The following is a 27,120-nucleotide window of genomic DNA, read 5'->3' as shown; positions in this document are numbered from 1 at the left end:
ATAACTGCACCGACAAAGTGCATTATTATTAAACATACCTTTCTGTTGCAACTACTTGCCATCACATAGAAGTTTTGCGAACACTGCAGACACCAGTGCAATTCTCAAAATGAAGATTTTAAAAAAACATTGATGTTTTCTTAAACATGAGAACAAGTAAGGCAATGTTTTTATAACTGAATATCTATGAACAGAACTACACATGCTTGAGTTAACTAGACAACTCTGTTTCACTCAGGGTCTTATTTCTGTGTTATACTGTAGCCTGGAAGCTATTCATGCTACAGATAAGGAACCTAGACCTTTGGTGTCCGTGTGTATGTAAATGTTTTTGATTTGTGTTTTCATATCTCATCCTAACACCTAACCACTTCACTGCAAAGGTGTGAACACCCTAATAATCTTTAAACAGGAGTTAGATCAGAACATGCATTTGGGAAGTGTTACATTTATGGAATCATTGTAGGCAGAAGCAATACAGTGTAGAGCACAAATTAAGTTTAGGTTACATTATCATCATTAGGTAACATTATCAACACAGGATGCTTTCAAAGACTTTCCATACAGGCAAGACTCTGTACTTTCCAGGGTTGGGTAGGTTTAGTATTGGACATAACTTTCCAATGAGTCAATGGATACATTGACTTGTGAGAAGATTTTCTTCATGCTTCAAAAAACCCACAAATACTGTATTATTAATTATTATTGGTCATATAATCATGCAGATTCCTGTTTTTAAACAAAACGAGCTGAACATGAACTGCGATAAAAGCAATAAGATATATATGATTACTCCAATCCAAAAACAGTTTGTTAAAGGGTCAGTGGTTTGCTCAGCTCAGTGGAGATAGGAAGAGAGGGAGGTGATGCTGCACTTCGTGATCTCAGAGTTCTGGTCCTGGTTTTTACGGATGCGGTAGAAGTGTTCGATGTAGCTGGACCGACCCAGGAGTTCCACAAAGTCCTCGTCGTGGGTGATGATTAGCAGCTGGAAATTACGCTGGCGTGAGCGACTCTTAATAATCCTGCGAAGAGCAAAAAAGAGGAAAAATGGAAGTACATGCAACACAGGACAATATAAATTTCACATAGGAGGTAATGTCTCTATTTATGGTTATGTAAGATAAATTGTTGTATCATGGTGAAGCACGGTATACTATGTTTTAGTACCGTTCAGACACCTAAGTTACATGCAAGGCTTCATTCAAATCAAATCTGACAATGCAGCACCTTCCCACAGGGTTGTGCGGAGGTGTGAGGGTGTTTATTTGTACTTTAGAACAAATCTGCTGTGAAACAATGAAGACATAAGCTTTTATTTCTGAGATTCACCTCTTTTGATCTTGCTACACCGCCACTCACTCTCTTCATTCAGTCTCTAGCTCACTCAACAACCGCTACTCTCAGCTCATGCTCTGAACTCACTTTCTCCTTCCTTCGTATTTTTAAAATGTGCTGGCAACAAGTGTAACTTCACTTTTAATATTATCAAACGAAGAGAAATATATCTTCCTCTCATCCTTGTACAGTCCTTCTACTCCCTCATGCTAAAATGCTACATGTAATGTAAACATAGAATCTTCTGGCAAATCCTTTTATCTGATTCAGCTGAGAACCCAACCTGATGGCTGCCATTTAGAATAAGTAAATAAAATTGATGGTCTTTGTTGCTTATGTGGGTCATACAGAAGCCTAAGAGGCATTATGAGACTGTTTCATAGCCTGTTAAGTTATTTATATTAAACTAAACTTACTAAGGATCAAGTTGTCAATCTTATATCTTGTGGTTTTACTATAGATCTAACACCTGATATGCTTCTATTAGTCACCACCTTATAACATTTCCTGCTCTTGTAGTTGTAATGTTTAGATTGAAAATGGCACTCTGAAAAAGCTCAGGCTCTACACTGATTTGGATGAGACACTGGCTACAGCTGAAGGTGGCAAACATACAGGGCTGTATGGCAAAAAAGTTGTTTGCAACTCTACATTTGCCTCGCCACTGTCAAATGTTACTCTGCTACTCTAATGCTGTGTAAACAATGAAACAGAGTGGCAGATTTTTACAGACTTTCCAAAATTCTCAAACTCACTGCCTCATACAGTGCCATGCACTTCCTGGACACTCCCTTTCATTTAACAGTATCTATAGCAACATGTCCACATCCAAGCAGACCTTTGCTTTTTGTTGTTGCAGAGCTTTTATCAGCCTAATATGGAGTGTGACATAATGACAATCAAGTCACTGTCATTATGTCAGTCAGTATCCCTGCAAATGTTGTAGTAAATTGTGTGTATTTGTGTACTGACTCTACAAGGGCATGTGCCAGTGACTCAATGTTCTCGCGGTCCAGGTTGGTGGTAGGCTCATCCAAGGCCAGGATCCCACAGTTCAGACAGAAGGTCTCTGCCAGGGCCAGGCGGATGATCAGGGATGCCAGCACCTACGTATCAAATATCAAATTGAGGTATGGAATCCCCTTTTGCTCAACTTGCTTACATACTGATTCACTTGAAAACCATACTATAACTATAATATTTTTTATGAGACATATATGCTAATATTTGAGAAATACCAGCTGAATTAATTATTTCCTCATACCTTCTGACCAGCACTGCAGCGTCCTCTCATATCCAAAGCTGTGTCTCCTTTCACCATAACTACTCTGTAGTTGTAAATCCTCCGCCTCACTCCAGCTGATGAGTTCTCATCCATGTCGGACCTAATCTCCACGTACTCAATGTCTGAAAGAGGAGTAAGAAGAAGCGGTGAAGCATCAAGACAGGGAAGGTTGAGAGGTTAGAAGTATGTGCGACATACAAATAATAGATTTTCCTAAAAAGTGAGACCCACCTTGACCCCTGTAGGTGCTGCGCCACAGGTCTCTGATGATCTTGTTGATCTCGTCCATCTTCATGCTGTGGAATTTCATGATGGTTCTGAGGAAAATAAAGTAAACACAGGTGAAAACCAAAACCGAAAAACAGTAAATTAGATACGTTGTTTTGTTGGACCTCTAACTTTATCTGATTGTCATTTCCATTTTGATGATGAATACAGTGACACATTCATGTTTATAATATCACATTATACATCAAATACAAGATATAGTATGACTTTTCTAAAGCAAGCAAATTTTACAGTTTGTGGATAAAACCTTTAATTGTGAGATGTATACCTACAAATGATGTGGGAACAAGTGAAAAAGTGCAATCAAATAGAATATAACAGTTTAACTGTAACCTGGTGTATCTAATACTGGATATCCCAGATGAACGCAGTTACATTATCATACCCAAGATTATTCAACAGTGAACCCATGCAAAGTATAGCGTGCCTCAAAAGAATGCATGCATAAACTGCACAACTCATCAAACTGACACAAATACTGATACATGACAAAGATATATGTTGATGTAAAAGATACAAAGGGCGCCAACTGGTAGTTGCTTTCCTGCATACCAAGAAGCATTTTGTCTATAATCTAGCAAACTGACGAGAAACTTTAATGTGGTTTGAAGTCACTAGAGTGATAACCAAAAGTTCCTCTTCTGAACCCCATATATGGTGGATAATTATCCATCCATCTGGCCTACTGTAACCATTTTTACAGAACTGCTTATGAAACAGAAAGAAGTTGAGGTTTGGAGCTTCCTATTGCAAAGGTATTAGACTTGAAATAGAAAATGATCGAATACAAAATAATTGTTGAAAAGAGACTTTTTTTGCCAATCCGCTGGCAAAAACTACATCTTTTTAATAACAATTTTTTTTAACAAATCAAACTGCCAATCAAAGGAAGTTTATATAAACTGAATAGCACAACTCACTGTAGTCTGGCTTGAGTAGCAGATGCTCTTAAACTGAGCCCCTTCTAGAAGAGACCTAGTGAAGGAGGCCACTAGAAGGCCTTCTAAAAAGTCAAAAGGAGATTCATGGTCAAATGTCTGAGAGAGAGACAACATGCACACAACCACTGCATTTTTCATTACACCAGTGTTTGAAATAACCTAATTATATTCACCCTAATCAAGTGCTACACTAGAAAACATGAAAAAAGTTAAAAGTTTCATGGTGGTCTAAAGGTTGAAGAAGCAGGGGTATGAGGTTGCAGCATTAGTCTGGGTAGGGAGAACTTAACCCTAACCCTAACCCTTTTTTTCACCTAACCTCCCTGATTGCCACCACTGAGATGCCAGAATCTACGGTTGTGTTCAGACCGACATTAGTCCACACAGTCCACCTATCCATATGAATGAGGCTATGAATAGAGTATCCAGATAAAAGGGGGTGCCGATGGGTCATCCAGCAACACACAGCTACACTTCGCAATGCAGCGTCATCCTGCAGGGCGCTGCCGATCAAATACATGCAAACAGCACGTTTCTTTCGCAACAAAAGACAAAATCATTATGCTGATGATGTAAAATCCTGTCTTGTAATTTGGTAATGTATTGGTATGTGTTAAACCTTTAACTTCATTCGTCTACTATTCAACACTCACCAGTGTTTGAAACAACATGCCCACACCTTGTATTTTTACACAGGTTCACTGTTTTTGGCCTGAAAGCCTACTTAACTTCCAACTATGTTAGAAGGGGGGTCTGAAAGAGTACCCTGCTGTCAGCAAAACATCCCAGGTGACTAAAGATTATCAAATCAATTTATACCCCAAAATATTAGATGAAAACAAGTAGGTGAAGACATGTGACATCACAAATACACCAGAATCTATTTTTTTTTATAAGGAAGTATAATATACGGTCTTGACAAAATTGAAAAAATAATGGTCTTGAGACTCCTAGCTAAATGTTTTACTTTTGAGCATGTCCATTGGGTATAGACACAAAACAGTTCCACATCAGACCTCAGTATTGAGTTTAGGAGGACTGGGATTCACTCAAGGAGTTTAATGTGCAGTGAGCTATCTGATACTGCAACCATGTTTTCAGGTTTTCTGCTGTGTGCTGCAAAAACGATACAGACACTTCTGTCCTGCTATATTTTAATACTTGAATATTTCAAAAACTTGGTAATGAATTACTGAGTTACAAATCTTTTGTTATTCTATTTCAATAGTGCAGAACTTTTGGTTGTCACGTCAACACTAGAGGAAGTATTTGGTTCACACGCGTACAGTGACTGCTCACTATCTGTGACCCACTGACCTGAAATAACAAGGCATCTTTGTAACTTACTTTGAAGATGAACTCTGTTTCAGTGTCACGTGGAAAGCTGTACACCAGGTATATCAAACAAAACTGAAATGTCTGAAAGTGAAATATGTTTGTATGTATGTTTTTGGTTTTTTTTCGATTTAAAGGAACCCTAACCCAGAAAGAAAGCAACAAATCTCATGTACAAGCCAAACCAATGGTGAATTGTTACAACTTGCAAGTATTGTGTATGCATCCAAAGCCTGATATAGTTGATATTATTCTTCTGTGCCATGCTGTCCAAAAACTATTTTAAAAATATGCCAGTGAGCTACACCATTGAACTAGGAGACATGTTCCTTGGTCCAGAGAATAGGGTCACATTTGTCTATTTGGAAATGGCTTCAAAGACTAATAACAGTCACATTTTTATTCACCAAAGAGTAGTGACATGTAAGGCAGATGCCACAGTGCTGGAGCAGTTTTGTTTACAGACCTTTGAAAACTTTGGAATACTACACTGCTAATGGAAAATGTGCTTTAAAGCTGCAGTTGGTAACTTTGAGGAGAAAGAGGACTAATCAAATTTGAAGAAGGACAAGTTTCAGATCCCTCCCCCTCCCTCTCTGCTGCACTCCTGCCCTGCCTCCAAAGTCCCTCCCCAAGTCGAGGCTGATGTGCACGCGACGGAAGGCGGCCATGGATGTGCACGCGACCGAAGAGGCCAGGTAAACAACATGGCACAATGAATCTGTAATACATGAACTACCCTCCACACAGCTAGATATAAATCGCTTTACAGTGATTTTCACTGCGCCATTACTTTCTCTATGCTCCTGATGCCGCTCTCGGAGATATGAGCTTGCCCGAGCTGAGGAGGAAGGGGGAGGGGACTGTGCGCGTGAGCAGTGATTGACAGCTGTCAGACATTCCATCAGACACAATCCTGGCTCTGATTGGTTCTTTTTGTCGGGTCACGGTGGATTCTGACAATTTGCAGTAGGACCAGTAGGTGGGGGTAAATGAGCCTGTTTTTTTTTTTTTGTTTGTTTTTTTACAGATTACTAGTTTCATATAATGCTGTCTTTCAAAGTGACAGTCTTACAAATATGACAAAAAGTACCAACTGCAGCTTTAAGCTTTTGTTTGTCTGCAGATCACTGAATATATATATTTTTTTAAATCACTTTAATGATTTCACTTATTTGACTGCAAAAACGAGTTGCGTGGTTTTACAGTATCACTTGGACTGTACTGCTACTGTCACTTATGCATATATTTGAGCTAACATACATGTTATCATCCCTGATATCAAATTTCGATTAGTCTATTAAGATTAATGTTTACTGTTTCATACAAATAAGAAAGCAACAATTGACACATATTGACACATCAGTTTTGACTCAGTCATTTTACTTGACAGTCACCGCTTTGTCTTCAGGGGTTTGACCTATTATGCACACTCAACAATTTTCTGCAAAGTAAGCGAGAGCGCTATTCATATTGTTTTTTCCACTTCCAAATCATAACATCTCACCATGAAACCAATTTCTGTGAATTCAAACAGAAACTGTGACCTGGATAAATGGTCTGCTAGAAGGCTGCATCTTGATAACAGTGCAGACAAAGATGCCTTAACTAACCCACACATATGAGTTATGCTTCTGCTTTCACAGGGAGATAGTCATCTATGACAGTGAGCTCACACTTCCTTAATGAAGCTCATGTATTCCTTTCTTGTCGCCTTAACCAGTGAACTGCAAGCCTGGTAGCCCACCAGGCCTTAGTTGACCCCCCATTATACTATGCAATATGTAGTTATTTATAATGATTTCATTCCAGGTTTACCTTTGCAGTGTCTGATGTATGAGGGACCATTGCAAAAACACACACATACACACAGATAAAGAATATCTGTCAATATATCAAATTTCAAATCCCTACTATCATTATCAGCCCCAAAAATCCAGTATCAGTTGAGCTCTACTAAGTCTGCTACTTTTTTTGTGTTTTTGTTTTTTCTTTTTTTATTTGATGAACAATGATGAAAGTGAACTAAATAGGTTTTATTTCTATATATTAAAATAATAATAAATAATAATAATAAATTTAATTTAATAAAAGCAAAATGATACGTGGCGGAGTTTAGCTCAGTGGGAGGAGCACCCGCCACATGTGTTGAGGCTACGGTCCTTGCTGCAGGCGACCCCGGTTCAAATCCCGCACCGAGGGGTCCTATCCTGCGTGTCATTGCCCCCCTCTCTGCCTCCTGTTTCCTGTCTATCTCTACTGACCTGTACATTAAAGGCAAAAAAGCCCAAAAAATATACTGAAAAGCAAAATGATACTGAAACTTTAATATATGCATATATGGAAGGAAAGGGGTTTTTAGGGCTTTTTTATAGAGAGAGTCTATTGGTTTGAGTGCTGTCGTACATGCCAGTGACCAGCTCGTTAAGCAGTGGTCTATATGTGAGAAGATCATACAGTGTAAAAACATCAAAGCTGCACTGCTGGTTAATTAATTCCTGATCTGTCTGAAATTAGCCAGGTTGTATTTGACAGAGTTTGACACTTTTTTGATGTGATTCCTGAATGAGAGTGTCAAGTCCAGGATGACTCACAAGTATCTGAACTCGCTCATCAAAGTGAGCTCCTCCCCTCCCAGAAAGACATCAGAATGATCAATATTTGGCAGCCTTTTAGCAAAAATCATACAGACACTTTTTTTTAACATTTAAAGAAAGACATGAATCAGTGAGCCAGTCCTGAACATGAGCCATTGCTGTTGTGAGTATTTGAGCAGCCTCTGTCGTGTTTTTCGCAGGGGTGAAAATAACTGCATCATCAGCGTAGAACTGTGCATTAACACCCTTATACAGACCTTTTCAACCTTACCCAAACACCCATCCAAATTCTGATGCTAATTCTCCTTTGAAAACACACTTATTGTATACAGTATAATATATATTCATCACTAATTAATCTACATATTATTTTCACAATGAATCAATTGCTTAAAATATAGATGGTGAAAAAAAATCATTTTGTGCTTTCTCAGAGCCCAACATGACTTGTTAAAATGTCCTGAGTAACAGTGCCAAATCTAAAGCTATTCAGTTCACAATGAAATATATGAAATAATGAGTTATCAAAAGAATTGCAAATTCAGGAGACAAATACATGTTTAGGATCATGTCGGTTGCTAGTAAAAAAGCCATTACTAGGAAGTGGCTGAAGACAGAGGAAGCTAAGAGGGAGGATTGGGTTGATGTAATGCATAATATTTACATGATGGAAAGGTTGACTTTTTCGGTCAGATTAGAAACTGGTAAATTTAAGAATTTCTGGAAAAACTGGGTAGAATTTGTATCACAACTCAGATCAGACTTTAATGAGTAATATTGTATCCTATAAACCCCTTGGTTCTAGCTACAGACTTTATATTGTTCATTTAGTCATATGATTATAAGTTTTTCAATGTCATCCATTAAGAGGAAAGAGACTGTGTTAGAAAGAAAGAGAACTGGAAAAAAAGAGAAAACAAACCTGGACTTGGCTTGATGTTAATTTTGATGTATGGATGATTATAAATGAGATTATGTCTGGTTAATGGTTTGTATCTCCAGAAGGAGTGTGTGTACTGCATTGAGTGTCTAGAAGACATTGTACAGGATGTAATGTGTGGAAGAAATTGACTATTTTGATATCAATAAAAAGATAATTACAAAAAAAAAAGAAAATTAAGAGTTACAAACTCATAAGAAATGTTTAGCACTTTCAAGCCCCCATGTATTTATTACAACACTTTCTAGCATAGTATGACAAGGGAAAGTAAGGCTTCAAAGTCATGACTACTTACGTAATTTCCTGCTTATTTTGTACACCTACACAAAAGGAAACTGAACTGCTATGCAATTTCTTCACCACAAATCTTGTCACTGCAAGCAGTGACTAAAGGTGCTTTTTCACTTAATGAGTTAGGTCAATTGGCTTAAAGGGGTCTGCAGGAGCTCATTTTAGGTTAAGAATGTTTGAAAACAGCTGTTCTTATAGTATATATTTTACCAACCCAACCTGTCCTTCCCTACTTACCTCTTTATACCCTTTGTGTTCAAGCCCTAAACACAAACCACTGATTGTGTACAGAGTGGAAATACAAACATTAAAAAATAAAAAATAAAAACACTGACTCTCTTTCTCATCGTACATTGCACACAGTTTAGTGAACACACTTTCCCATTCTTTTTAATGAGAAAGTGTGTCCAAACTTTTAACTAGTACAGTACATATACATGTACATGATAAATAAAGCCTGATTTTGATATTGATTCAAAGGAACATGCAGTCAAATGACTATAATCAAACTCGGGAGGCTGCAAAGAGTGGGCTAAATCTACTTTTTTTGTGATGACATGTAGCAGGGCTGATTATGTTGTATTAGTAAAGCTTCAGGCATGTATATATGGTCAATACATGATTTGCAAAATAAACCTTTTTTAACAGTATGTTTATGGGCATTTTGCCTCCATTTGAAAGTAGGTGGCATAGAAGCCGACAGGAGACGGGGGGGGGGGGGGGGGTGACATTCAGCAAAGATCCCTTACCAGAATCAAACCAGGGATGCTGCGATTATGCGTCATGTGTGGTAACCACTTGGCTACCAAAGCGCTCTAAAGAATACAACTATTTTAACACACAAGTATTACACTGTAATTACAATAACTACAATAGTGGTATACAGAGCGGTTTGAGAGCACCCCCTTTTATGTGTCATAACTATTCAAAATACACTTTGAAATGAAAGAAATGAGAACTAGGAAATACGTCAGTGTCATGAGAACTACGTATACTGGCAGAAACTATCTGTGTAAAAAATCAATAAGGGAATACTTTGATTTTTCAGTTTGACTCAAGTCCCTTCTAGTGGGAAGGGGTTGACATTTATGACCTATATACTGCAACCAGCCACCATCGTGCAGTTGAGATGTTTTGGCTTCACTTTTTTGGGAGTTGTCATGACATCCACCACTCTTTTATGAAATGCAAAGAAGACACAGACCACTCCTTATTTTTTCAAACATCAAAAATACCACCTGCTGGTGAGGGGACCACTGGGATAAAAGTATTATTTTGTTTGACTGTGGAAAATCTGGCCAGATAATGTTCTAATGCCCCCAACGCACTCCATAGAATAAAACCATTTACAAGAGCATTTACGTCATCATGTTTCCCCACTACGAGGGAGATGAATTTCTAACTAACAAGCTGAAAATCTTTGTGGCTGATTTGATTATCTAACTTCAAAGGAACGGATAAGGAGGACAAGAGGCTGACTTCTCATAACATGAAAACAACTAGATAAAGACCAAGTCTAGTGCTTGTAAGCACTAAACCCTTTTTAAAAAAGGGCCTGGCAGAGCTAATTAGGAGCTGTCATTCATACAGTACTTACGACTGAAATAGTGGCACACAGTACTGTATACACGGTATATGTAGGTAACTGGTTTATTTTAACAAAGTAAATTCCTCAAATGTGTTATTGCTATATTTTTATAGCACTCATTTGTATGAATGTTTGCAATATAATGGGAAGAATGATTTTTTTGCTCTTGAATTAATATATGGCATGCTTTTTTTTGTCTTTGTTTCTTTTCTTCGTTCTGCATGTTTACAGTGTTGTTCTTGGTTTTTTAAACCACATTGCCACTATGGTAGGAGCACACAGTGTGATGTGGGGAGATGGCATAAATGTGTTCATATCTGGTGTTGTGATATTATGAAGCAACTCCACAGTGTGTATGTGTAGAGGATGAAGAAAAAGCAAAGAAAAAGTTGCAATAATATTATAGTTAACTGCCAGTTAGCAATGCACTAACTGACCTAATTTTGTTTGTATGTGTTTGAAATAACTTGCTTATCTTTGATTTATTTAAATGTTTTTCTTTCCTTTTTGTTTTGTGTTTTTCATACAGGGTTATTTTTTTTAAATATGCTGCCCTAATCCTAACCCTAAAAACACTGAGTCCTACTTTTCATCTGGTGTGTGTGATCCCTCTGACACACATATTCAGTCTAACAACTTTCAATTACTGGGGAAGTCTCACAACTTATCGTGAAACTCACAGACACGATTCCTGTAAGAGCTACATTAATCAAATACTATTATAGTAAAATAAAAACATGTGTGCAGGTGGTTTTGGTAGTTAGTACAAAATAATAATAATAATAATAATAATAATAATGATAAAATATTTTCTCTGGGTTTCAGATACTGCTCATACTTTGAGGCACAAGTCTGCAAAAATATTTATCTGTAGCATACACATATAGCATCTGTTGTTTTCCCACCTGTTTCAGTTCACGTCACAACACACGGACATATACAATAAAATAAAACTATATACAATAGTGTTAAGATATTACTGTAATATTAATTTATGGTTTATCAACTTGCACTTACTTTAATTTGAAATGGACTGACAAATATTTTATAGTTGATATAAAGTTAATGCCTACTATGAGTATCTGTGTGTGTAACGTAACACTTACTGATCAAGGGCCTTATAGTAGAGATCCAGGTCTTTAATGACCAGCTCTGTTGTCCTCATTGTGATCATCTTGTTTTTGTATCGCTCATCAGCTTTTTCATACTGATCTTCACGAAGCTCTTTTCTGAAGAAAATCAATTCAGAGAGCAAGTTCAATTCATGAAAAAAAAGAATCATTAAATATATGAAGCAGGAGTCATCAGTAATGGCAGCCAAAGGGCTGGGTACATGAAAGCAGAGGAACAATTACCTGTGTCTCTCTTGCCCAATCACTGCAGAGAAGTGCTTTTATACAGTACTCTGTACTATATAAAACTTAACAGATCTACATATCTCACCTGTAATGCAGTATCTCCTCCTCAAAGCCTTTTTGACGACCCACTGCAATGCTGCGGTTCTTCTTCAAGTCTTCCAACTTGCGTTCTGCTTCACGTCGTTCTCTGCACAACCACAAAAATAAATGAGGTAAGAACACTGACTTAACTTCTAATATTACTACCGGTGTGACCATGATTTCACTGGAGTGTCTACCAAAATGTAAGCCCAAGAGTAACGTTTCTTAGTCCAATTGTGACGCTGCTGAGGTAAAAAGAGATTGGGACTGTATTGATCGGTTAACCTTTGTGCAGCTTGGTTTCCTTTTATCACTCTATCATACTGACTGACCTTACAGACAATTAATAACGACAATTAGTGCTCTTACTGGCGAAGTTGCAAGACTTGCATGTTGCCCATATCTTTCATAAGAGTTTCTCGTTTCGCCACCACCTCTTTCAACTCCTCAACACGCTTCCTCAAGGTCAGATTGTCCTGCAACCAGCGCTCCTGGACCTAAGAAATAAAAAAAGTTTACTTTCTGCACAGGACAACATACCTGAATATAGTGATGTGACTAAATGGCTAAAGAAGATGTAGGCTACAAAATAATGACAGAAGAGGAGCTGGGTACCCCTAACCCTGTTGTTCAGGGTCATCCCTTATAAAGGCCACAAACTGAAATATATCAGTCTAACTTTTATGTTGTTTTTAAAATTGCTGTTGCTGGAGCTTTCACCCATTCAAATTATGCCAGAAATCCAGACTGTACTGGTTTTTTGATTGTAAAACTGGTTGAAATATGGAATAATAAAGTAATAAAGCAACTAAAGCCTTATTTTGCACCATCCAATACAATGTAACTTGAATGGTGGAGTCATGAATGCACTTTTATAATAGTAAGCTGTTGTCAAGACTATTAAACTTACAATTTACTATTAAAAAGTGGAAGAAAACAAGACAGAGAGATAAGAATGAAGTTTCACTTTTTGAGTGTCTATGTCCTGACGGATGTTTCCCATCTCCTTGGTGATCTTATCTTTATTCTTCTCAGCTTCATGGAGCTGGGTGTTGGTTTCTTGAAGTTCAGACTCCTTTTGCTGCAAACAATAAACAGTGTCATTATTGTTGAATACTTTCAAAAATGACTCAATTAACACAACTATAGATGAACTTCTCTGGTGTTTCAAACTGACACATTTTACTTACTCCAAAGCTGTACTTCAATAATGCCAAAATGACCAATTGAGGAGTCAAAAAAAAAAGATGTTTCAAGTATGATAGTGGCAAACATATTACCTCTTTGTATTCGTCTTTGCCCTCATCGACGTATTTGGTGATGTCTCTTTCCAAGGTGGTGATTGCCTTTACTCTCTCTTTAATGGCATTTATCTGTAAGTAACAACGTGTTGGAAAAGTGACTAGTTTAAGATACCCAGAGGTGTCCAAATAATGTAGCAGAGGGCCTTTAGGTAACCTTAAATACAGTCACATTTCCTAATAATTTGACATAACATTAATTTGGTTGTTAGTTTTTAACTATGGAGCCACAACAGTGGAAAGTTTTAGGCTAGGGTTTTTAAAATGATGTCTCAATGTTGAACATTATACTAGTATATCAAGTCGTTATGTGTTTAGAAAAAGAAAGAGAGAAGCAGAAGCCATCATCACCTGTTCAAGTTCATTCAAAAATAGAAGGGGTGAAGAGTTCACAGAAAAAGAGGGACATAAACTACCTTGTCCAGCCTCATGTGAGTGCAGTGACAAAGTGCTGCTAAATTTGAGTTTTCAGTACACACAGAGAGAGAGAGAGAGAGAGAGAGAGAGAGAGAGAGAGAGAGAGAGAGAGAGAGAGAGAGAGAGAGAGAGAGAGACAAAAGTATGAAAGTGTCCACCTTTTCCTGTCCTTCCTCCTGTCTCTGCCTCTTGCGATCCACCAGCTCCTGCTTCTCCTGCTGCAGCTTTTCCAGAGCAGCAGACAAAGGGGACAGCTGTTCCTTCGCATCCTAGATGGACATAAAGTGAGTAGTAGGGATGGAGAGAAAACATTAAACTATTTTGAAAGACATAAGTACAGCAAATAAAATGTCTATAGACACTATCAAGACCTGGATCTACAACACCTACTGGAGAAGTGTGAATTAATTCCACTAAAGACCTAACATGTCCCTTACACTCAAAAAATGTTAATAAAATTTCTGTGCCGTGTATATTTTTGTGTGAGCTACTGAAATTGCAGTGTCTTTATAGGTTTAAATCCACTTGAAGAAGAAATGCTACAAAAACAAAACAAGAAAATGTACCCTGATGTCCCTGGTTAAGGTCTGTATCTCAGTGGTGAACTCAACACACTGCTCCTCCAGCTGTTGCTGTTTCTGCATATCACTGCTCAGCTGGAGTTTCTCTGCTCTCGTCTCATTCACAGAACTTTTCAGCATCTGAATCTGATCCTGCTGGTCCTGGATCAGTTTACGTTTCAGTTCCATCTTGCTGGAAGCTGCAAAGGATACAAACGGTTACAAACAGGCAAAGAAAAAAATACAATCTTATAACTCCATTCCCAATAACATCTGGGGATCAACATGTGTTTATCAGTGTAGAGGTTTCCCAAAGCACAACAGGTTTTTAGATGAATGATGACTTTATAAAGTGGTTTTTAAAGCAGCCCCTGCTCTCAGGGACACACAGCTAGTAAGTAAGCCTTTGATCTTAGATCAATTTCTTACAAATGTAAAGCTTTTATATTATGCTGTTTTGTGGAATAAAAAATATCCACAAATCTTAACAGAAACCAACATTGCAACGAGAGTCCTACACTTAATGAGTCGTAGGTCATACTGAGATTTTACATTGTTTTTATTATTAATCATCTCTAAACTAATTATTGCAATGAATAGTGTGAGTATGTTCACTTTCATTCTCATTTCCAATTTAGCAGTCATGAAAATTAAATAAAGTCTCAGTAACCACAGCAAAACAGAGTAGTAACTCAGCAGAGATGGCAAAAATATAGAATATGATGCAAACTGTATAAAAATGACATTTCTCTGTAAGTAGGTTTGCAGCCTGTGTGACATCATCTTACTGGTGTCTAGCTTGTGTTGAGTCTCCTGTTTCTCCTGACTGACTTGCTGGACGGTTCTGGTCAGGTCTACTCCCTGGAGTTTAGCTGCCTGCTGAGCTATTTTCCTCTCCACCTCTTTAAGGTCCATCTGGAAAGAAAAAAATGTTTAGATTAAAGTTAAGAAAGAAAGTGTGGTACAACAATTTCCAGGATGCAGTGTCCTTTGATGTTTCTTAATGTCCAAAGATTTCAAGGTTATGACTCAGATGCTAACTTAATCACTTTTTTCACTGATGCTGCTGATATCTGAAACTTAGATGTCAAGAAAAACAGAGAAAATGAGAATCAGTGCAGACAAGGAAAAGAAAAGATGAGAGATTATATCTAGGGAAAGAGGGCATGGAGACAGAGAAAGTGGAAAGATTCATAGAGAAAGAGAAACTGGAAGAAAAAATTAAAAGAAGAACACAGGCCGGTACTTGCTGTGTCTTTATTGGTGATTAGAGACACTGAAAAAAAAAAAAAAAAAATATATATATATATATATATATGTCTATCTATCTATCTATCTACCTATCTACCTATCTATCTACCTATCTATCTATCTATCTATCTATCTATCTATAAAGACAGACAAATGGTACCAAATATCTGTCCATGAGGGATATGTCCTGCAGGCAAGCCTTGGCCGTCTCCTCCTCTGACATCAGGGTACCCAGCAGAGTCTCCTGCTCTTCCACATCATTCTTAAGCCTCTCAATTTCTCTGTTCACACTCTGCAGGCGGTTTCTCAACTCAGGCAACTCCTTTTCCTGATACTGTACAATGGACAGCCTGGGAGACAGGAAAGAGAAAAAAGAGGAATTTACTTTGATCAAAATGGCATATTATCCATTCATCTAAATACTGAACCTCCAATGTTCTTGTTTCTTTGACTCCGTGCAGTTATTCAGGTAACTGATATTTCTGAAGCTCACCTACAGATGGATGAATCAATCCCCACTTCATCTCAGAATTTTACAGTTAGCGCCCACACACTTTGAATACTTTTTCCTCACAGGTGCATCTAGTACCTACCAAAAAAACCTATAAATAAAGTTATTTCTGACAATGTATCATGCTGACCTAAGATGATGGACTTTCTCTACCATGATAATATCAGTTAGGTCTGTTTGGATTAGTCTCCCCTGAACGGGCACACGTAAAATCCAGAATCCAGATCCAGAGTACTGAAATCTTCCCTGTAGTTTTTCTGCTCGGTTTATCAGGCTTTGAGCTTTGCATTATGTCAAAGATAAAATACTTAATTTACTTCAGTTTACCATACCCCTGAAAAACAAGGTAATACAAAAGGTAATTGCTAATTTGCACATAACTATCTATCTAGCTCCAAAGTAGGATTAGGTTAAGGACATTTTTCAGAAGGACTGTCAATTAAATGAGTGTTAATTTACAGTAGTTGGGGTTTTTTTCAAGCTGCTGTTTTGTAAAGGTGTTCTTCACTCATATTCAATTAATGAAAATGCTGTTCTGAATACCACACATCTTGCTAAAAGGTTCAATAAAAAAAAGAATGGCTGTTAGTTCATTACACTCTTGATTGTAGGGTTCTCCTCAGGTCATGAATAGAAAACAAAAAGATCAGATCTCATTCAAATGAGAATCTAGCTCCATCTAGTGGAGTACACTTCATAAACAAATGAGAGGAGAGGAAGAACAAAAGGAAGTTAGTTATATATTCCTAATCTAGAAATACACACAAATTAATCAAACATAATCTCAAAATGGTTTTAGGTATTTCATATTAAATATTACATTTGTGAGTAGAAAAATGAACTGAATACTTTTTGTTCTTCATGTTGACATCAAATCACAAGGAACATAACATCATTGTTTCATATTTTCATGAAACAATGATTTGTACTCCACGAGGGTGAATGGTGTAAAAAAGCCAATTACCAAACACACTGATAATAATTTTTTCAGAAAGACTGTGAATGAAAGAGGCTATGAAAGTATGTCCAATGAATTTTCGATTGATATCCTTCATGTATTTTTTGTCAGATCCAGAAAGTTTGATGTTGAACTGATTAATGTTCATAGCTGCAGCCCTATTTGATGGAGCTTTTTAATTTTTTTTTAGTATTTTCTGTACACCAGTGCGCTTGTTAAATGATACCTGACAGGTCGAAGAGTCATCATCTCATCTTTCTTCCTCTCCTTCCTCTTCAGGTCCTGCTCAGTGTTTTTCAGCTTGTCTGGCACCAGGCGCAGTTTGGACTGCATGTCGCTAATTACTTCCTGCAGGTCAGAGTCTGACGGGAACGTCCGCTGGCACACAGGGCAGCAGGGCTCCCTTTCCTCTGTCAGCTGGCTGATGAACTGGGTGTAAACTGCTGTGGCTCCAGCTAGCATGGCTATAAAAAGGACAGGTAGAGGAAGAGAAAGCACATTTATTAAATCTGCATTTATACTACCTATATCTCGAGGATTAGGACCCCCACCTGACATAATTTTGCTTTTGTTATATTCACAGATCTATCAAATTGCAAGTATTGCATGGTGGGATGCTTAATAAAAAGTAGTGTACGTGCTATGAATACAACACTTTTCACTGTGGGAATTGTTGAGGGCATTACATAATGGATTAATCTCACCCTTAGAACAATCAAATAAAATAGCGGTGGGTTATTACAGTACATTGTAGCATATACAGTAGGGAGTCCAAGGTGATATAGTGAAGGTTTTAAACTGAGGCTCATGGACCTCTTTAAATCAGGGCCGCAGCAATGTGCAGATTCTGGATTACTTTAGGACACATCTCAACACCAAGTGAGTGCTTGGTCTTACTTTGCTGGTGTTTTCATTTTTTTGTTCCACTTACAATGTCATCTCCACTCTCTACATAAAGCTCTTCTCTAAGTCTACCAGCTATCAGTGTTTATTATGTTATCTTTTAATTTTGGAGTTTTCACCTCTTTGTTTGGATATTTTCTCCAGATCTTCCTGCAGTTTGTTCAGGTCCTGCTCCAGATCCTGACTGCCACAAACATTGAAGAACTTTTCTTCATCACTGGCTAACTGCTGCTCTTTCTTACGCAGCTCTGAAGCAATGTGGCTTTTATTCTGCTCACTTGATGCCAGGTCCTTACTGAGAAAAATAATAGCATAATACTGGTCAGTGCCACAAAAAGAGAGATTTTTTTAAAGAATGTAAATAAATGTAAATAAAATCACACATACTTGAGTTTGGCAAGTCTGTCCCTGGTATTGTTGACTTCCTTAGACTTGGCATAGATCCAGTCCTCCAGCTCTCTTTTATTGGGAAAGTGGCCCAGCAACGAAACTAGATCCTCGCTGTGGCGAGACTTGATCTTGCGTACCTGCTCCTCCTTCTCCATCTGAAAGAACGTAAGAGGAAAGGTGAGAGGAGAGGCAACAGAGAAAGGAAAGACAACAGGAGCAGGTAAGGAAGAGGAGAAGAACAAAAGAACAAAAGAACAAAAGCACAGAAAGGAGGTGAACATACAAGGTTAAATTACCACTATATATATATATTACCTTGTCCTTTTTCAACATGTCCATCTGTGTGCGGGCAGTTGTGTGTGTGTTAAGCATCTCCATCTCTTGGTCGAGCTGTCTCTGTGTGCGGTCAAGTTCAGCCTTTTCTTTCTGAAGCTCCACAACCTCGACTTTGAGCTCCTCCACACTGGAGCTCTGCATTGCACTCTGCAGCTCACGCTCCTGCAACAAAAACAAAAACAAAAAAAAAAACACACTACCGGTCAAAAGTTTTCTTTTGACCGGTAGTGTTCTTTCTACAATAGAAATCAAATATTCTTCAGAAAGTTCTTCCCAACTCTGTTGCAGAAGTTCCCATAAATGTGTGGCACTTGTAGGTTGCTTTACTTTCACTCCAGTTCATCCCGAACCAGCTCAATGGGGTTTAAGTCTGGAGACTGTGCTGGCCACTACATGTTTTCAAGCAAACCATCTTGGTCTTTTTTCCTAAGGTAGTTCTGGCATGCACCCACGTTGTCTTAATAGCAAATGCACCTACACCAGTCTGTGCACCTACGGGGTGCGTTGGTTTCAGAATGAGGTGTGGTCAGGCGCATTGGTGGCGCGTTGCTATTTTAAGGCAGAGGAAAGCTATTGCACTACTGACCAAAAAAAAACAGGTCTAAAGTCACTGGCGCATATTTACTGTTATATTTCACTGGGCGCATCATCAAGAGTCCAATATGCTCCTATATAGGCGGGTGTTTTTTTTAACCTCTGGCAGTTCATCACTTACCTTTGTACCATTTCAAGCTATTCACTGGACTTGAACTGCTCAAATTTCAATAAAAAAATTGAAAAATTGGAGTGTTCTAAAACTTTTGACCAGTAGTGTATACAAGTAATGTAATCAGAATACATAGCCCTTAAGAATAAAAGAAAGCTGTATGGTTTAACAGTACACTGTGAAAGAGATTCTTAAAGTTAAAAATGATTAAAAGAAAAACATACATACACAATTAATCCTTCTTTAATGCTCCTTGAAAGATATGCATGAACTGATGTACAAATACATTTTAAGTATTTTATCCAGCAGAAAGAAAGTGAGAGAGTGACTTAAAGATAACAACAGACAAGCAGACCCACTATTTATACACAGTTACCACTTTCACCACACTGTGTGTATACTCACCGCTTTTGACAATTCATTCTCCAGCTCCTGCAGTCGGCTAGAGGAACCCTCTAGTCTCTGCAGCTCTGCCCTGATATTCCTCAGTTCTTGCTGTTTCTTTCCTTGCAGGTCTCTCTTCAGCTCCACTGTTCTCTCCAGGCCAGTCTTTTTATCCCTCATTTCATCAATGGACTGCTGCTTCTGCTGCTCCTTTTCCTGCAGGTCCGCCTAAGTAGAAAGAATAATATGTAAGAACACGAACAGCACATTTATTAATAGTGTGGTCTAACTGAATCTTACTTACAATCCTCCTGCAGGTAGAGTTCAAATTCAAACAATGTGTACAATAACAAATACACGTTATACTATGACAACTGCATGATTAAGATCATTAAAATATTACTTTACAGCTGATAATAAGTTGAGAAATAATACATCACAGGCAGCGCAAAATGTTCAAGAATAATACTTCAATAAAATAATTTTAGTATGTTGGTGGATGCAGAGGAGAAGTGTGTGAACAGTCTGGCCTCAGAGTGTCATCTGTGTGCATTTCCTTTAAAACATAAATCCAATTAGGAACCATGTTATCGGATATTGATCACATCCCAGAAGATTACAATTAAAGGAAAATATGCAAATTTTATTCACATAGTGAGGCCACATCTCTATGCAGCAACTACCAGTCTTAACAGACTAATCCAGTTTCCAACACTCTTGCATATTTTAACTAAGTATATCTTTAATCTATGACTATCAAGATTTACTTTCTGCTTTCTATTGTGGTACTTAATTGATTCTGAACATCTCTGTCCAGTGTGAGGAGAAGTGTTGTGATTTTGTTATTTTTAAAAGAGAGCTTCTCTTACCATAACCTGACTGACTGTCTCTTTTTCCTGCTCCAGTCTCTGTGTGACGTGACGATTGAAGCTCTCAAGCTGAAGAGTTGTGAAGGGCGGTCGGTCGTAACCCTCCATTTCCAGGTAGGATGACAAAGAACGAACCTGCAAGAGAGAGGGGAAGTGAGTGAAAGAGATATGTGTGCATGTACATGTATTTTTTTATATATATATATTCTTACTATATATACAGAAATAAAAGGACCATTAGCAAAACTGACTGTTAGCTGTCTATGTTGGAGCTTACAGAAGTTGATTAAATTCATTTAGCAGATCCAACTAGACTAGCTAGTCACAAGCTAGGTCTCAACAAGAATGTAAGTGCGTCCCTACCAAACGAATAACTATGAGTATGTTTTTCTCTCACCTGAGTGTCACGGTTTTTGATGTTTTGAGTGTGGCGGTCAGCTTCCAGCTGTAGACGACCTAGGAAAAGAGAGTGAGATTTAAGCAACTAATTTAGTCTTCAGGAAATATCTCTCTTTATGTACCCGTCTGTCCATCGGTCATCTCAACCTGCTTTTTTTCTTGGAAGAACATTCTCCAAAGGTTAGGAGTACTAATCAGCTTCTAGGTTTGATTCTGCTATTCTGCATATGCATTAAAGAAGGTGTGCTATTTAAGGAAAAAAGTAAGAATATACTTGTATTTATTATTATTATTAAGTATAGCAAGTATTCAATTATATATATGATTAGTTGAACTGGTCCATACATATCAGTGTGCAAGTGTGAGTGTACCTTGTTCTACCAGCAGATCAGCCTTGACTCTATTGAGTCTCTGACACTCCCGACCAGCTCTCTCCTGCTCCTTCTGGCACTCTGTCAGTCTCCGCTCCTTCTCCCTTACCGTCTTCTGATGGTTCTGGTAATTCTCCTGCAGCTGCTCATCTGAGCCCTGGAACACCTGCCGCAAGCACAGTTCACTGGTTTAGTGTGGCTCTGAAGCTCACTGAGTACATCTTAAACTGTGAGGGTCAGAGGTTTGACTCCACTGGGGCTGTCCATGATAAAAAAAAATATATGCACGGATGGATCACTAAAAACTATCTGGCTAAAAACTTACAAACTCGAAACAATATGCCAACACATACCAAGTAGCACTCATTCAGTGAAACTTTCACTTTCTCATAACAAAAAGACTCGCAGCGCAGACAGACTGTCATAAGAGACATCTATATCAATACAGGCCAGTAATGAACTGGCTTGTTATTACAGAAATACAACAGACTCATTCACCATATTCCATCTTTCTATTAGTTCTCCATTTAGGATAATGACATTTCTTACAGAGTGGAGTGAGGAGTACTATTAAGCAGGTATTTAGCTAAATCAACCTGCAGATAGAGAAACAGAGATACTTGTTGCGTTTTCCTCTTTTAAACCTCATCATCATTTAAACCTCATTTAATTTTCCATCTCATTCTTTTTTAACGATCCTTAATGATCTTCCAAACTATTAAAATATTGACTGTCCTATTCTATTCAAGCTCTCCATCAAATGATTCATTTTCCATTTTCCTATCATAAAAGTTAAAAAATGTTGTTGATATTGTACTGTTACCTGTTCCATGGTTTCCTCCAGCTCCTCGTTGTCCTCTTCCATCTGTTTCTTCCTGCTGTCTAAAGCTTTGATGTCATTGTCCAGCTTCATCACCTTCCCCAGTTTCGAGTCAATATCCATCATTCGATTCTGAAAAAACAATTGATTAATATAAGACAGTTGTCCTATAGACATGCCAATTCCTATGGACCAGCACCTGACTTTTATATTTATTCTTATTCATGTGATTTCAGCTGCTGGGCTTCCCATCTTACCAAACACCTTCATCTTTTCTATTTAAGACTCACGGAGCCTCTAACATAAGTGATAAACTTATAACAATAGCTAGTGCTGAAACTAGATTAATCTTAATTTTCATTATCATTAACCATAATGGTCAAATATCCAAAATTTGTGTTTGGTCAAATGCAATGTGTTTATTGATTACAGCTGTATGATAAAAACAGAACAGACACTCAAACAAACACACAATCATTAACCTCAAGTGGATCAATCTGGTTCTCTATCTGCTGGACGTTGTCTTTAGAGGACATCAGCTGAGCCTCCTTTGTGGCCACGGTCTCTCTAATCTGCTGGGCTTTCTCCTTGTTCTGTTTCAAGTAGCGCAGTTCCACCTGACACTCTTTGACTGTCTGGGTCTGTTTTAGACGCAGCTGTCGCATCGTGTCCAGAGCTTTGATATACCTGGGAGAAAGAGATAATGATACAGAACCAACCTGCAAATGGAGATTACCGAAAAAACACAAACATGTCAGAGAGAGTTGGCTTTACTTGGTTGCAGCGAAGATGGAGTCAAACTTCTCTTTGAGTGCTTTGCCCTCGCTAAGTGGCCAGTTAGACTCTTCTTGGTGACAGAAGATGACGTTATTTAGCACAGGCTTTGACACGCCCAGTGCAGAAATCATCTCCCGGTCCAGTTCACCACACTTGGATGACAAGCTTCTTTCCTTCTCGCCATCTTTGCTGAATGACAATGGAGGTCACATGTAAAAAATTAGTTACATAACATTAATATTAGTTAAGAAAAATGTACAGAATGATTTAGTCTAGAAACTTGGGACTTACTTTAATCTGGTGATGACCTGCTCTAAGCTTTTGAAGGAGTAGTTCTTTGCCTTTTGAGTGCAGGACATGGAGCGATGGATGGTCACTTTCCCTCCGTTGAGGTCGGTGAATAAGAGTCGAATCTGTGCTCGCACGTCTGTCTCATGGGCATCCTGAAATAACACAACATCTTAACAAAAGGTAGCCTGGATACAGCTCAGATGACATCAGACAGGATTGTAGAAGATTAATTTCTTCACTTGCTAATGGTATTAGCAAGTGTCAACTAACTGACTTCTGATGCCAAATGCACCTATGACTGAATAAAATCACATATGCTGCTTACTATAGAAGAATATGAATTGTAAAGTAGTCAAGAAGAATGACTTCCTATAGAAATGCTCTAAAAATGTGTGAAACCAGCCACTGAATCTAATGTGTCAACAGCGATACAACAGAGTGAGCTCACCTTTGGATCATGAACAAATGCACCTCCTTTAGATCCAGGGGGAAGTTCACCTGATGTTGCATACTTAAGGCACTCAATTATAGTCTAAAAGCAAAAATTAAAAAGGTCACAATGCACAAGCATTCAAACGTGAGAGTTGCATTCATCATTATGTAATACGCCAAACTTTTGCAGTGGACACTTGCAACATACGAAAAAAAAGAGGGCAGATCATCACACCAGATAGCCATGTGATCTTAAACGTATACTATCAACAGTCTAGTTCATTCTCAAGAAGTCAGGCTTTGCAGTCAACCTTTGCTCTCATCCAAAAGTTCTCATACCGTTTTCCCTGCTCCATTGGGTCCAACCAGTACAGTCAGAGGAGTAAAAAAAGAGATGACTTGTTTGTCTTTATCTTCGACCCCAAAGCTCCTCACCCCTAAGATGCTCATCTTGTCTATCTTTGACATTTTTGCTTTCTGAAAGAGAGACAGAGAAGGATGACACAAAACTTAAATCAGACCATGCCAAGCAATTCACTAACTGAGATCAGCTGAAGAGCATCATGGCAGTGGAGCATTACTGGCTTCTAATTAGCAACACCACTTTAAAATTCTGCTGCTGCTACAGACAAACAGATCTGTTGCGGTAACTAGCATTATCAATTAATTTCACTTTGCAGATCCTAATTTACATTGGCATCTGCCTTTACAAAGGGACACCAATTGATTTGCAGACAATTCAGACATGTTTTTTACCCAGAAATTGACAGTATCATCTATTTTTATATTAGACCATCGCAGTGTGAACAACCTCATTCAACAGTTAAACTCACCCTAAATTATTCTGTGCATCTTTGTTAGTTATAATTATGAGACTAAATATCATTTGAATTTAATTTCTTTATTGAAAAAGCATTGGACACAGTAATGCATGATGCTTATATTTGCTGTTAAGAATTAAAGTTATGAAACTTTTATATGTATATTTCAAACTAAGATTCATTTGGCATTTTCCACTGACTTCAGTGCATACATACATATATGATGTCCTAGGATGGTTTTGTAGCTTAAGGGCTGCAACTAACAATTATTTTAATTATCAATTAATTTGTCAATTATTTTCTCTATAAATTAATTAGCTGTTTCGTCTATAACATGGTGGAAAATGTCAATGACAATTTTGAGCCCAAAGTGACAGTTACCCTACCCTACTTACCCTATAATCAGATGTCTTATTTAGCCCTGCCCATCAGGGGCTGGCCAATATTGATAAAATCATATATCACAATATAGCTGACCAAGTCCATAGATATCGATATTTTGATAATATTGTAGGAATAACTATTGGTCATTTCATAAAACATTTACACAATGACAGTTTTGATATTCATCAGTAATGTGGATACAATGACCAATTAGGTTAAGACAAATAACAGAACAGCTACAACAGACTGTGACATTACTTTTGCTTAATGCAGCCTCTTAAAACCAGGAAAAGACAACACTTGTGCCATATTATATCCAAATTTCATGATGATATCTAGTCTCATAGCACAACTGCTAACTGTGTGTCTGAAATATATGTTTGTTTTTTTATTTAAGATATGATAATTTTTAGTACCTTTTTATTATTATTATTATTATTATTATTATTATTATTATTATTATTATATTATTATATCTTTTTAATGCACTGACAGGAGCTGGCAAGAAACAGTATTTTGTTTCAGTGTATGCAAATAAACAAAATCTTGAATCAGTAAAAGTAGCAATTCTGCAGAAACTGCAAAAAGTGCAAAATTTGTACTTTTATTGTTTCGAGATTAACTTTATTGTCTTTTGGATATATACTAAGTGGGTAAAGGCAAGTAATAGAACAGCTAGAACAGTCTCATAAGTTCAGAAAATGGCATTATTATTATATATTATTAACATTCTAGTCCCTATCTATCTCTGTCTAGTCTCAGATCACAATTCTACTTAAAGTACATTAGCTACTAATTTTGCAGAGAATGTGCCTAACTTTCTGCAGAATTAGTAATTTACTAAATGTACTTAATTTAGCTGATAATACTTTACACAAGTAGGATTTTGAGTAAAGAAAATTTAACTTGTAATTGAGTATTTTTACACATGTAGTATGATAGTTATTCTTATGTATTGGATCTGAGTACTTCTTCCAACACTGCAGGTGTATTTGGTCATTAAATACAAGGAAACATCTGCATGCATTGTGCGGTTATCCCCAGTGATCGACTCTTTGCAGGCCTGGCTCATCTTATCGATTAAATCTGACATTGTGCTGATTTATTGACGAGGATAAACACAACTGCTAACCCAAAAGTTTTTGTAAAGTAAAGAATAAACACCACAATAGTCACGTGGGCATTTTCAGAGACGGTATTCAGAGGTAGCTGTGTTTTACAAGCTAACAGTTCTGCAATGTTAGTGAATTGAATGTAAAGGTAGCTCGATGTATAAGAAGCTAAAGTTACTCTCTCCTGTCAATTCAGCAGGCAAGCTAACAACGTGAGTTTGGCTACCCTGCTACGCAACAATTAGCATACGCACTGTACAAGAGAGTTAAACAATATTGACTTCGTTAGTAGCAGGCGCCTGTCGTCGTATTTCTTCTAAGAATTCAACTCACGGTACGGTGTTGGTGTTGTTGTTGTCAAACGTGAAGGTGGAAATACAAGTGCAGTTTTCGCGCTGTGGGGAATGTGACGTAAAAGCGACGACTCCTGACTTCCGGGATTAGGAACGTGGACATAGAACGTCAATGTATAGAACGGTGATCAATAACATTGTAACACAGCATAACAAGATAACATAAAAAAGAATAATAAAACAAACAATACAAGCAAAACAACGGAGCTAAAGCAACAATAAACAAAATAAAGCAAAAACAAAACAATTAAAGTAATTTTTGTTTGAATATAGACTACTGAGTGATCCTGATCATTCGGCTCCCAAACGGCTCTTCATTAATTACTACTTCTGGCTTTTATAATTCAGGTAGGCTACATTTAACAGTTTTTCCCCCACCTATGACAGACTGGTATGTGTGCAGGTATATAAATATATACATTTATATAGATAAATTATTCAGTGTAACTATGTTAGACTTAATTTCCAGATTACTATTTAAATTATGTTTAGTATAAAAATATTAATGTAAAACACCAGACACCATTACAAGTGTATCTGGCAGTTTATTTATATCAAAGGTTGTAAATATTTTTTTTTTAACTATCCAAAACAAATACCACTCCAACCAAACCACACTCAAAATGGAAATAAATTACAATTTTAAAAAACAGCAGCATCAAACTGTTCTTTTTTTTAAAAAACAAGACAAATACCATTCCAATCTGAGTCTATTGGCAGCAGATATCAGAT

General features: G+C 37.5%; 1 protein-coding gene across 1 annotated transcript; it reads right to left on the bottom strand.

Moving 5' to 3' along the window:
* Positions 1-569: 569 nt before the first annotated feature.
* On the bottom strand, positions 570-26,429 carry rad50 (RAD50 homolog, double strand break repair protein). Its single transcript, XM_053332367.1, has 28 exons — positions 26,369-26,429; positions 24,058-24,195; positions 23,735-23,818; positions 23,287-23,438; positions 22,993-23,184; positions 22,701-22,905; positions 22,222-22,350; positions 21,399-21,564; positions 21,026-21,084; positions 20,629-20,763; positions 19,781-19,987; positions 18,649-18,831; positions 18,331-18,488; positions 18,063-18,238; positions 17,267-17,504; positions 15,732-15,921; positions 15,109-15,235; positions 14,327-14,520; positions 13,919-14,029; positions 13,323-13,415; positions 13,010-13,123; positions 12,412-12,539; positions 12,047-12,148; positions 11,710-11,832; positions 2,855-2,940; positions 2,603-2,745; positions 2,311-2,444; positions 570-1,025 (listed from the first exon to the last, which is right to left on the bottom strand). The coding sequence occupies exons 2-28, from the start codon at positions 24,184-24,186 to the stop codon at positions 839-841; spliced, it is 3,945 nt and encodes a 1,314-aa protein (XP_053188342.1). The 5' UTR covers positions 24,187-24,195; positions 26,369-26,429; the 3' UTR covers positions 570-838.
* Between the last annotated feature and the right edge of the window lie 691 nt (positions 26,430-27,120).

Source organism: Scomber japonicus, chromosome 13 (genome assembly GCF_027409825.1).
Source record: "Scomber japonicus isolate fScoJap1 chromosome 13, fScoJap1.pri, whole genome shotgun sequence".
NCBI classification, from domain to species: domain Eukaryota; kingdom Metazoa; phylum Chordata; class Actinopteri; order Scombriformes; family Scombridae; genus Scomber; species Scomber japonicus.
The sequence above is the reverse complement of the archived record's forward strand: the minus strand, read 5'-3'. Positions and strand labels throughout refer to the sequence as shown.